At 41.9% G+C, this 12,787-nt stretch overlaps 1 protein-coding gene across 1 annotated transcript; it reads right to left on the bottom strand.

Annotated features, from left to right (window-relative positions):
• Window positions 1–138: 138 nt before the first annotated feature.
• anapc4 (anaphase promoting complex subunit 4) lies at window positions 139–11,162 on the bottom strand. Its single transcript, XM_042057937.1, has 29 exons — window positions 11,008–11,162; window positions 10,514–10,634; window positions 10,332–10,437; window positions 10,065–10,197; window positions 9,789–9,863; window positions 9,614–9,640; window positions 9,435–9,479; window positions 9,251–9,335; window positions 8,875–8,982; window positions 8,598–8,681; window positions 8,416–8,502; window positions 7,724–7,788; window positions 7,345–7,387; window positions 7,043–7,119; window positions 6,801–6,901; window positions 6,320–6,371; window positions 6,107–6,162; window positions 5,937–5,983; window positions 5,762–5,818; window positions 5,471–5,527; window positions 5,299–5,392; window positions 4,615–4,712; window positions 2,974–3,035; window positions 2,838–2,876; window positions 2,373–2,474; window positions 2,196–2,282; window positions 1,827–1,985; window positions 1,111–1,234; window positions 139–844 (listed from the first exon to the last, which is right to left on the bottom strand). The coding sequence occupies exons 2-29, from the start codon at window positions 10,619–10,621 to the stop codon at window positions 605–607; spliced, it is 2,418 nt and encodes an 805-aa protein (XP_041913871.1). The 5' UTR covers window positions 10,622–10,634; window positions 11,008–11,162; the 3' UTR covers window positions 139–604.
• Window positions 11,163–12,787: the final 1,625 nt, after the last annotated feature.

The raw sequence follows: 12,787 nt of genomic DNA, 5'->3' as shown, positions 1-12,787 counted from the left end.
TGAAATTGCCTAAACTGATCTCTTAACTCTTAACTGACTGCATTAAGATATGTGTTTCAACAGAATATTCATGAATGAGTGGGAATGGTGCATACTGTATAGCACATATAAATAACAGATAGTAATTAACGAAGTCAATAAGGGACATACAGTACATTTAATTGTGTACAAAACCATGACCATGACACAATTGTTTTTCCCCCCCATAAATTCCCAGTTTGGTATTTTAGTAATACTGGATAAGAGAACAAAAACAAGAATGTGAAAACATGTGGTTTACAACACAGGGTAGCAATAGACAAAGGACACTCAAAATAAAAGTATGAGTATACTTATTACTAGTGACCTCTTATCCTCTTTTAGGGTAAGGGAGTTACACACAAGGACTCATTTCAAGGCAGCACCATGTTGATTCAACACATAATACACATACCTAACAGTAAGGTATGAGAATTACCCTTTGACATATGAAAAGTCATATTTTTCTGTCCAATGTATACAACTCCTGTGTGTGTGGGCTGGCTCCAGAGAGAAGTGATGGCCACGCACTTTTGAATTTGTGAATAATAAAAAAAAAAAAGTGAGAGTTCGGTTGGAGTCAGAATCACAGTGTGTCTGAGCCTGATGTGTGTCCCAGAGTGTCTCCGGAACCTCCCTCCGTAGCCTCCGCCCCTTCCTGAGCCTCCATGTTTGCCACGGCATCCTTCTGACTGGATAAGCTCTCCTCCAGAGTGTCCTGGTCGGAGGTGATGTCCTGTGACTCCTCCTGTCGGTCCTCTTCCTCCTCGTCCTCATCCTCCACGTCCATCTCGAAGACACGCACATGGCGAAGGTTGGAGCTTAGCTGTGTAAAGGCAGAAAGAACAATGTACACCAAGCTACAGATAGGAGGGCTTACACAAGCACAGGCCATAAGAGGTAATCCAAAGTTATCCGCAGATCAAGGGAATGCATTTCCAGTATTGACTAAATTCAGTTAAAAATAATTCTGAGCTAGCTAAGGTATGTCAAGTAAATACATTAATCTGTAGTGTCTCGACTGACAATAAACAAATTAATTGTAGTGCCTGACCAATAGCACATGATGCTATAAAGGACACAAATGCTTACCACACAAGACACTTTTCGGATCCCATTAACGGCCACAAACTGGGCTTTCATGTTGTCCAGAGGCCTCCACTGGTTCTCCCAAACCAGACCCTGAGACGGGATGGAGTCGTTCTGCTGGTCCAACCTGGCAACCCCAGAGAAATGTACAGTACTGAGTGGAAATTAGCAGTCATGAAAATAAAAATAATAACATGAGACTGGGAGGGATTCTACCAATAGCTCCCCTGCTACTGCACTGAGTATTTAAAGCCAGTGGGGAGGTCGGGCATTTGTGTTTATGAGCGTCTCTTGTGGCAGAACTCAATGCTGTGTGAGTTCACATGCCAAGATTTTTTGCTGCTGGGTAATGCAGTTGCTTACGATTACTGCTGAAACTACAAGTGGAAAAGTGAAGATGTAATATGCTGTAAAATGGAGGCCATAAATGGATGAGGCACGCGGACATGCACATGCATGCACACACACGCACATGTGACAGAGGTCGTAATTAGTCTGCCGCTCACGGCCCTCGAACCCGCCACACACACACACACACACACACACACACACACACACCGGCATGGGAGTCGAACGCTCTAACCACTGAGCTAAAAGCCCAGGCTTCCAACTCAGCGGTTAGAAGCGTTCTTAAGGTTAGGGGTGTGAGGATTTACACAGGCAACTAGCATGCTAGGTCAGTTCGCCTCCGTTACACACACACACACACGCACACACACCGAAGGGTGGTGTCCCAGGTGAACTCTTCCTCGGTGCGAAGGGCAGCGCTTAGTGGCAGCTGGGCAAGAACACGCTCCTCCTCCTGCCCCTGCAGGACCACTGTCAGCGTCTCAGCGTCGTAGAGACGGGCGTCTAGGCAACGGTATAGGCCATTCCCACTGGCAAACATAGATGCAGAGCAAACATGTTATTAACACCACACAAGTCAACTGGAGTGAAAGTGTGTGTGTGTGTGTGTGTGTGTGTGTGTGTGTGTGTGTGTGTGTGTGTGTGTGTGTGTGTGTGTATTGTGCACTATAGCTGTACAGATCTATCCATGTTTAAAGTCATATTTTACTGCTAGAGGGCACTGAGGTAGTAAAACTCACGGGATTTCTGCTACTGGGTCCTCATCATCAATGCTGGTGTTCAGAGGTCTGCTCAGGTCAATGGCTATAAGACCATTCCGAACAGATCTGTGAAATGCACATTAAAGGCAAAGTCTACGTGAAGCATAAGATTACACAATATTTTTGTAATAAGCAGAAAAAAGCCTTCTGAAGTACCTGCATGGGTCTGTCGCCCTCCTCAGTAAATAGATCTTAGATGGTGAGATCTCTGACATGCAGAAAACCACATAGTGCATACTAGCCTTGTTATCATTCCACCTAATCAAAACAAACAAACAAACAAACAAACAAACATCCTCTTTCTCTGCATCATGTTTGCACAGAATGATGCCCATGCCTGCATCCGTATTGCATCACCTCAATACCCCCGCTCTCATTAGAATACACTGGAAAACCGAGCTTATTTCATTGTCTTGCCATATCAATTAACTTGATGGGATGACAAAAGGATCCATTACTGCAGTGATTAGAGTAATCAATTACAGTAATCAATACTATTATTACTACCACACCAAAACTGACGCCAACCTACTCATCCTCAAATGGCCTCTTATCAGTGCCGTTAAATGGTCATCTGATCTTTACATGTGAGAGAGTTCTTAGAACATCCAGTTGACTTACAGTGCAGGCATCTCAAAAAGTCTTGGTGTATTTTCTGAGCTGCAAAAAGCAAAACAAAATGTCAATGAAACAAAACCAATCTCAACCACATACAGACTCATAGATGCAACAACACACAGGCAAGAAATACGCTTACCTTTCTGGAACAGTGTAGAGGGGCAAACACAAGGCCTCTTTCACAGACTTCCCAATCACCTCCTAAAGTACAAACACCTATTACACCCTCGCTCTAAGCATTCATTTAGGTGATATGTTTAAACCTCACCCTGTATACTGTACACCACAGCAGTCATGGCAACATGTACATTAGTTGACTCACACAATCCTGCTGTTTTCCTTCTCATTCTTTCAGATGACATTAACAGGAGCATCATTAAAGGACCAGTATGTAGGAAATAATGGAAAATAAACTGTAACCATTCCAAAAATGATCACCATATGTTGTCAGAGAGTAAGGAAACACGATGAATTGAAGTAATGGCTTATTTGACAACATTACTCTAACCCGTAAAACCCTGTAAAACCCATGAAAAAAAATGAGTTACGGGGCGGAATCTCTTGGAATTTTTGTTTATGTTTTGAGCGATTAATTCTAGAATAGCGTATTAATAATGGGCTGGCGTGTCCTCCTATTTGTGTTGCCAAATTAGCAAAGGCCAACTGTCAACTTGCTGTCAACTGTAGTCATGAACGCCGACGAGAGGCAGGCAAATCTCCAAAATTAGAAGAAATAAATTAAGTGGACATTGGAGGAGCTTCCTGAGATGGTGACGTCTTCGTCAAACGAAGAATATCAAGTCTGACGCATAGCTGGCCATATTTCTCCACAACAGGTAGCCTAGGCTAAACTTCATCTGCATCGCTAACTTCAGCTAAATATGTTACGTTGGTTAGAGAGGTATTTTTTGTTTTCATTGTTTCCGTAATGTGTAGCTGGGTCATGGTTGGAGAAACGTTAAAGCAGCTGCTGGTCAACTAACGTTAGCTAAGTCTTCATTACATCTGGCAACCCAGAAGAGGCTCGCGTCTGGTAGTCTTGAGAACGTTCACCAGTGTTTTGATTTTGGCCTAAAGAACTTTCGGTAACAATCCTAAAAATCGCACCTTTAACTCATTATTAAATCCTCACATTTTGAATGGGAAAATCATTTCAGCAGGGAAAAAGGTGAGAGATATTAAGATAAAATATGTCTGTTGGTGTGTGTGTGTGTGAGTGTGTGTTTGTGTGTGTGGTAGGGGTGCTGCCAGCAATTTTAGTTATGGTGTCAGACTGTCCTCTGAGGCTTCCCAGGTAGATGAGTCAGATTTACAGATTCTGTTCCCAGCACCCTTACCCCACACCCTGAACTCAGTCACACTCTCTCTCTCTCTCACACACACATGCACGCACACACACACACAGCACTCAGGCACTGACTCAGCAGCAGGAGCACCAGCCAAATTTCCCATAGACAGCAAGACTGTAAAAAACTCCCATTACTCTAATGGCAATTCATTTCAGATCACATTCGTTAGAGCTAAAAGCATAGCTGAAACGGAGCACACATTTCTCGGATAGAGCTGAAAAAGAAAAAAGCCCTTCAAAAGGCTAAATGTCAATTACCCCAGTTCTACGACCTTGTAACCTTGAGAATGCTAGCAACTGACATAAGAGTCTAGGATAGAGGGCTTTTTCTTAGTCTGGTTATATGAAAGAGACAGAGAGAGCCTTTGACTGTTTCCGTATGTATGTCAGAGAGACATAGTGAGTGTGTGTGTGTGTGTGTGTACTACTTACTGCTGGTTTCTGAAGACACAGCTCTATTGTACCCTCCATCATCCTCTTCACAAAGTGCAGGGACTTCTGAGGGTACGTAGGAAACAGCAGTGGACTCTCTGCATCAAGTCACAAACAAACAAACAAACAAATAAACAAACACATATCTAGAGTCATGTCACCATAAAGCTACCTATCCAACCCCCTGCTACCATGGTGGAAGCCTAGAGTAACGGGGCTTATTATACGGCTCTTCACAATGCAAGTAGAACGCTCCATTGACTTGAATGGGATTTCCTATTATGGGAAGTTCTACGGGTCCTTATTTTTTTCTAAGGACCTCTGAAATAATGACTGCTGTCAATGGCAACGGATTTTCAATTTTCAAAAGCGAAGGCAGATGGTTGATCAGCTGTGTTCTAAAGAACGTTTGATTAAAGTTCAGCGTGTGTTGCAAACTATTTCTCAGCAAAAGCCACAACGAAACGGTAACAAATAAATGTAGAGAGACCTATCGTGGAGTTTATTTTTTCGTTTTGGCAAGTAAGCGGGATAATGTATAGAACACCGCTCTGCTGGCACGTTGAGGTCCGGTTTGCCCTGTCGGGACTTATTTTCCCAATAATGACCAGCGTTCTGTACATTATCCCTTACTAAATATATGATCTAGAATGTAATGTGTCAGATTCTCTGGCAGAGTGCTACCTTTCAGATGTGAGCTCTCCTTGAGAAACTTCACCCACTGGTTGCCATCAGTGTTGGGTGGAGAGACCAGGTCCTCTTCCTCATCTTTCAAATACTGGAACATGGATAACAAAGTTATATGGGAACAGACATGGATGTGCCCAGACTGACAGACAGACTGCATAAAACCTACCTGTCCCACTCGTTCCACGTTGAAGTACTTCCCTTTGCGATCAAAAAGCTCCTCATTCTACCAAAATGGGAAATCATTGTAGAAAGTCATCAGCCAGATTATTTTGAACACTTGGCAACCTTATTGGCAGCAATACTGTTGATACTCTGTACTATACTATAAATATAAATGCCTGCAGTGCTTATTTGTGATCAGGCGTACATATAAAAACAACTGCTCTTAGTTTCATGGTGTTGGCTTTTTACCATACCATTGCCATAAAACGCTGCCCAAAGCCTGAATGTTTCTCACCGCGCTGAAATGCTCTGCCAAGAAGTCCGCCACAAAGGCCAAGTCTTTGTGTGTCATCTAGGAAAGATAACACCGTGCATATGTGAGGACAGTCCTCCAAACTGCTCCCACAATATCGCTGAGACGGGGGGGGCATCAACGCCTTATCCCCCAGTGCATAATCAAGTACTCTCACCTTATTGAGCTCAGGAGGGACATGATCATCAGACATTCGCAGCATCGCTACAACAGCCAATACAAAGGGAAACCACATGAGTGCAGTTTCATCAGACAATACCAACAAACAAACAAACAAACAAACAGGTATGGTAATCAAGGTACTGGTGAAAAACAAGGCAGACTTACCAACATACAGCCAGCGGAAAAACGCCTTGAAGTTCTTCATGCTCTTGTCAATCACTCTGAAGTTTACAAAAATACATTATACAAGTATATCACAAATGCATGACTAAAATATCTGTTTGTAAAGTTGCTGGCACAAAAGGAGAGGAACATTAATAATTATTTTGTCATGATTACAAATATAAGCATTAAAATGACCATTTTCATATCACTTACTGCAAAAGCTCACTGGCCTTTAGGGTGAAGGAGCCCACAGCAGTGATGGCATCTTCAGAGAAAGCACACAGAAAAAACAGCACATATGGATAGTGATCTACAACAGACAGGCGTGAAGACTATCATACAGTAGATATAGCATACTACACATTCTTCTGCTTTTGGCCTCTGCTTTGTCCATGCACCTGTGTGTTTTCTTTTCTCTGTTTGTGTAACCTTGTCTATGTACCTTGTCTGTTTGATTGTACCTATGTAACAAAACTCTAAAGCGTCTTTGAGTGTCTAGAAAAGCGCTATAAAAATAAGTGTATTATTATTATTATTATTATTATTATTATTATTATTATTATTATTATTACTATTATAAACATAGATATAACCTTCACCTCACCTCAGTGTTCTCTCTCTCTCTCTCTCTCTCTCTGTATGTGTGTGTGTGTGTGTGTGATTCCATAAGGGATCGCTCCTTGCTGCCTCTTACCTTCTATGACCGCAGGGTCCAGTCCCAGAGGCTGATACTTCTGTTTCCACAGGGCCATGCCCTTCACCTCACTCAGGTGGTACAGCAGAGCCTCTGAGCCACTGCAGCACAACAGGGGAGAACACACACCAACAAGAGTAATGACACATTTATTACCGTGGTTTAAATATACAAAATACAGAAAACGTGATTATGAGAATTACACAGGTAATGATTAGTAAATGCTGGAGACTTATAAGCACCTCTGTAGGTGACTAATGACCAGCTTCTGAATGCCAGAGTAGGAAGACTCTATGGACTGGCCCAACATCTTCAGACCCTGCACACCAGAAATTAGTTAATGTACGAAAGAGGCAATGTACATAAATGGGTAACAAAGTCATCATAAATAGACAACAATATCATCATAAATGGGTAACAAAGTCATCATAAATAGGCAACAATGTCAACAATGTTGTGGTGGCATTTGAAAAGCTCACTGAAACATTACATTGGCCTCTCACAGACATGCAAATCTTGTGAGGTGTTTGGACTGACAACACACCTTGACTGTGAGCTGGTTCATGAGGAGAGCCTGTAGCTCAGCGCTGGAAGAAAGATAATGACATAAAAGAAACAAAATGCAATATGAACATTGCAAGATGCTCAAAGTATTGGTTGAATTCTCCTTACATCTGAATTGAAAGGACCTAAAAACGACTACACAACAAAACAAATCGACTCCTGTGGTCAACTAGCTCCCTCTAGTGGACATATCATAACATGACACACTCCACACAACACCACACCAGTACCTCTCACTTGTGCAACTGTATCCAATGTTAACTGATAGTGAGTATATGAAGTGTTATTAAGGATTAAGCTGATTCCTCCCAGAGCACTCATCTCAGAGGGACAGAATGACCCCTCCAGTGGACCCTTACCTGGCATGGCCCCACAGCAGCAGCTCCAGGAACTCATCCTGCACCTGTGTGCTTGTGTTCTTCTCCTTTACAGTAAATAAACACACACAAACATACAAATAAACACATATTCAATCCTGCACCTGTGTGCTTGTGTTCTTCTCCTTTACAGTAAATAAACACACACAAACATACAAATAAACACATATTCAATCCTGCACCTGTGTGCTTGTATTCTTCTCCTTTATAGTAAATAAACACACAAACATACAAATAAACACATATTCAATCCTGCACATAATGTGCTTGTGTTCTTCTCCTTTACAGTAAATAAACACACATTAACATAACACATATTCAATCCTGCGCCTGTGAGCTTGTGTTCTTCTCCTTAAGGAGAAAACAACTACATACTAACAAACACATATGTAAACCTGCACATGTGTGTTTTTCTCCTTTACAGTAAATACAAATACATACTCTACATACAAATTCACACACTGTGTAAAAACTGCTCATGTCATGACAGAGACCATACTTACTACCCTAAATACTTCAGCTCTGTGTAATGGTATTGGTTCTGGCTAACAGGTTAGGAAGGGCTAAACTATATCAACTGACAAACAGTGCAATACAATGAACTGTGACTAACATTTTTCAAGGTGTATAATGATTTTGACAGATGTCTTGTCAGCAGGACTAAAGCAACTGACCTGGACAAATTTTGTAAGTCTCAGATCCATCTGCAAGAGAATGTCCTCCCAGGCTTCACACATGCAGGTGAGAGACAGACGTAGGTACTGAGAGGGAGAGAGAGAGAGAGCAAAGTGAGGGATAGGTCTCTTGACACCACAGAAATCATAGCTGTTGCAGAATGCTTTTAACTTCCAATCACCTGTAGAAGTGTGGAGATATGGGTGAACTTGCGTGCCATTCTGGTAAGCTCTGGTAAACAGGAAGACAGCAGCCCTGTGTCCAACTACAGACACCGATAAACAGAAAGAGGAAGAGAAGTACTAAAATCAAAACCAGTCCCAAGGCAAGACCAAGCATTACATGATGAATAGTGTCATCATTATATTATTTGACATTGGCACAGATAGGCACAGATGTTTGACATTATATCAAAACTCTGACCATTCTCTAGTTAAAAAGGGCTTTGAAGGCCTTACCTGGACATAGTGAATCTCGGGGTCGTTATCGGTGGACCTAATTTCTGTGATGACTGAGAGAGACTTGAGGTCACTTGAGAGGCAGAGGCTACGACAAGTGCCCACAATCTACCAAGAGGAAGGGTTGTGACATAACATTAAAAAAATGACATTACATGAAACGGAAAAGAAACAGTGATTATTCATATTAGACTTTATGATGCCGTGTGATGTAGCTAAACTGTTCCAGCATAGACCCACATGTACACATGTGTTCTATACATGGAGAAACTTGAAAAATACTACTGAAGTAGTTCAAAAGAGAGTGCTAAGGGAGGTAAAAAATCAACACAAAGGCACTACATTCAATGAATGATAGAGGAAACATTTCCCTCACCCGATTTAAAGTTGCTATCTTGTACAACCCATAGGCGTAGAGCTCCATAAAGCCACACGGTCCTCCCACCACCAAAATATTTAGCCTGTCAGCATCAGAAAAGTCAGATGATGGTTAATCAGATCATTCACAGGATGCAAGAGGAGCAACCTACAAACTTGACCATGACAAGTCACTCACTGACCTCACTTCCCCTAGGAGATTTGTAGCCTCATCCGATTTCTCCTCACTGCAAGAAAAACACCAGATGTTAAAAACAAGAAAAAAACATAGATCGCAATCACTAGTGAATAGTTTGTTGTTCTCAAGACCAACAACACTGCAGCCATCATTCATTTCACTTCAACGGAACTGTCCACATACCTGAAAATCTTTGTTGTGGTGCTGTAGCTGAACAGACATATGGAAAAGGATGATTAACTACTAACAATGTATTTTCAACAAATATATTTAAAACTTAGAATTAACCATTTTGTATATTGAAATGTTATGAAAAAAACAAAAGAGTTCTCCATTCAGATGATCGGAAGACGTTTACCTTTTGGGTAGGGATGGCAGCTTGGGAAGGAAGCGATTGGACTCATCCTCTGAGTCGTAGAATGATGTGAGGCCACTGGAGAAAAGCAAGGGATAGAAAGGAGCAAAAGAAAAGAAACAGCATATTATTTTTTCCTTTCGTTCCCTTGTCAAAAAACTTAAATTGATATTTATCATCAAGGGACCTACAGTCAGGTTGGTGGGATACATAGAAAACAAGTGGCAACACAGACACAGTTGAACAGGCAAGGGGAGACACACAGACACACTTACACACCTATTCTCCTCCATCACCTCCATCCAGTGCATACAGGACACGGGCAGCTCTACTGGGAAGATATGGAGGATCTCGGCCTTCTCAGCATCACACAGAACTACTTGCTTGGTGTCCCCCAAACTGAAGGCTAGGACTGGGTGACAAAATATAAACACAATTACCATTAGCGCTGTACATCATATGCTAATAGCAATAAAGTTTAACATGACAGGTAAATATGCAAAGGTAATAGCCATAATTCACAAGAAAATATGGTGAAAATCTTACTTTTGCCATCTGGCCGCCATGCCAAGGCAGTGATCTCCTTTCCCGTGTTCTCATTAGGCTGCAAACTCCACACACGGTAGAAATTGGAGAGGCGATGCAGCAACAGCTGAGAAGAAATAAGTTAAAGACCGTTCAATACCACAGCAAGAGCCCTCCTCTGCTATTTGACGTGATTATCTTACCTCGCCATTGGTATTGGCCAGTGCGATCAGATCCCTCTTAGGGGACCAGGCCATGTAGAGAATGGGATTGGGAAGCTGCTTCTCCCCAACTTGCCTAAAGGCACGCATTGTAAAAACAAATCTGGAAAAGGAGGAGAGATCACTTGAATTCATTTTTGACTGTCTCCATCTCCCAACCTGTCAAATGTCAATCACAACAACTGGATTCTCTAGTGTGTTTTTGCTAACGTTAGCTTTCTTGCCACTGTAGTTTGCCGTTAAACCATCGTCCACATTTCAAACTAGATATTGTAGAGGTACAGCGTAACAGAGATTCAATGCACCATTGCCAGCTAGAAATAAATCTGCATCACATCAGTCGCTGACAAGTTGTGGATCCATTAAAGAAAAGAACACCTAGCTAACATTAACGTTATTTGCTAATGGCTAAATTAACACTATAACGTTACTTGAAGATTATTTTAGTAATGGAATAATAAACAACTCAAGCTTACTGTTGCGACAACTCCAAAAACTGTATCCTATTGTTTGGAAAGAAAGATTTAAGTATTTTCCAGGGACTAAGTTACATTCTTTAGCACAAATCTTGCACAGAATTTTCCGTGAATGGCGCCATTAAACTTCACTGTGCGCCACATTGACCAATCCAGTTCGACAATCAGCAGTCGTAGCCGACGGATGCCCAAAATGGACAAACAGAGCGAATTTTGTCAATGAAGGAATAAAAAGGCTTGTTGGAAAAGTCCTTCGCCTGACACGATCTGGGGGTTGGCAGGTAACAACAGTGTTCTGTCATTAACAACAGACTTTCATAGTCATCATCAGTGTCAATTCAAAACAAACGAAAGTTCAAACAGCCTTTGCTTAATAGAGAGCGATAGGTAGTCTAATTGGAGAAGTGAAAGGGTTATTCTGGCTGACACCATTCATTGATCCATGAACATCCCCTCAGTTTGTTTTCTGTGGCAGTGTTATTGCACTTCTCTGCAGTACGTAAACTCAACAGACTCTCATCACACAGCTGTAAACCTACTGGGCTATGGTAATTTCATCTCAGGTCTGTAATCTCCTAGGCCTATTAATTATTTTTGTTTACAGATGAACTGTCAGGTGACAGTGACTAACCTACCATTCATGTGCCATTTCCATGTCTTGATGGGGTCAGTGTGGTTAAATGTGAGGAGCACCACAGTCAGGTCAGATCTATTCCTGCCTTGATCGTATTAAACGGCTGGCTGTCCAAACCATCCACCAATTAATAGCCTACAGTTATTTCTGTACTGTACATCTAACCTGGTTCACCATCTATTTTGACGCATGGGGGCATATGTGACTCAATCACACAGACATTTAGGAGGTTGTTTTCCTCAGAGACAAGTCATCCATAAAGCAGCTAAGAACCAGAAGGACATAGGTCCCTTATTTTGTTGAAATGAGAACGAATGAAGTCATGTACTGTATGTGTGACTAAGAGAGAACTAGAGAGGCTGTGAGAGCAGAGACTATGTTCTCGCTAAAATAGGGTGGATGGTTATGGTAGGACAAGTGAAATCAAATTTGAATTGAGCAGTATATCACAGGTGTATTTCCTGTATTAAAAATAAAGTTGTCCTCTGAAGAGGGGGTGGTGGTGGTCGGTTTATATATTTAAAAAAAAAAAGAGAGAGATAGCCAACTAGAGAATTTGAAAAATGAGAGCTTATCTGTAGGTCACATAGCAGTGGTTCTCCTTGTAGATGCTTTGAATGCACATGACAAAGGTCCACTGCCCAGACAGAGCCGTCTCAGTGGGCATTCCAGGCGGTCCTGTCACCAGTGTCCGCCTCTAATCAGTGGATTGTCGAGAAACGGGAATAGCTCGAGCGTGGCCATTCCCTCCGGCCTAAGTGCGATAAGGTTCCAGAAATAGAGGCTACACCCGGCGGGCCACAGGGTGCATCTGCACTGTGTCTCAGGCACCTCTGGGACTCCAATGAGTCTGTCTGCCTCCCTGGACTGATCTCAGGTCAACCACATTCAATGTAATTTCTGTCTTTAATTATGAATGGTTTTGCAACACATTGGCCCCATATCAACTGATATGTGAGTAAATGGATAGTGACTGTGATTTATAGGTTGCACTGTAAAGCATAGCTTCACCTTTCAGTTCTGGGAGTAAATTCATTTCTGTAGGTTGCATTAATAGAGGTGTTTGTGACACATGCCACCATATAATCAAATTGCGTGTGAGCCTGTAAATGTGTCTGTGTGTGAGAGAGAGAGAAAGGGAGATAG

The sequence above is a fragment of the Alosa sapidissima genome, chromosome 12 (assembly GCF_018492685.1).
Source record: "Alosa sapidissima isolate fAloSap1 chromosome 12, fAloSap1.pri, whole genome shotgun sequence".
Lineage (NCBI taxonomy): Eukaryota > Metazoa > Chordata > Actinopteri > Clupeiformes > Clupeidae > Alosa > Alosa sapidissima.
This window is presented reverse-complemented; position numbering and strand designations above follow the sequence as displayed.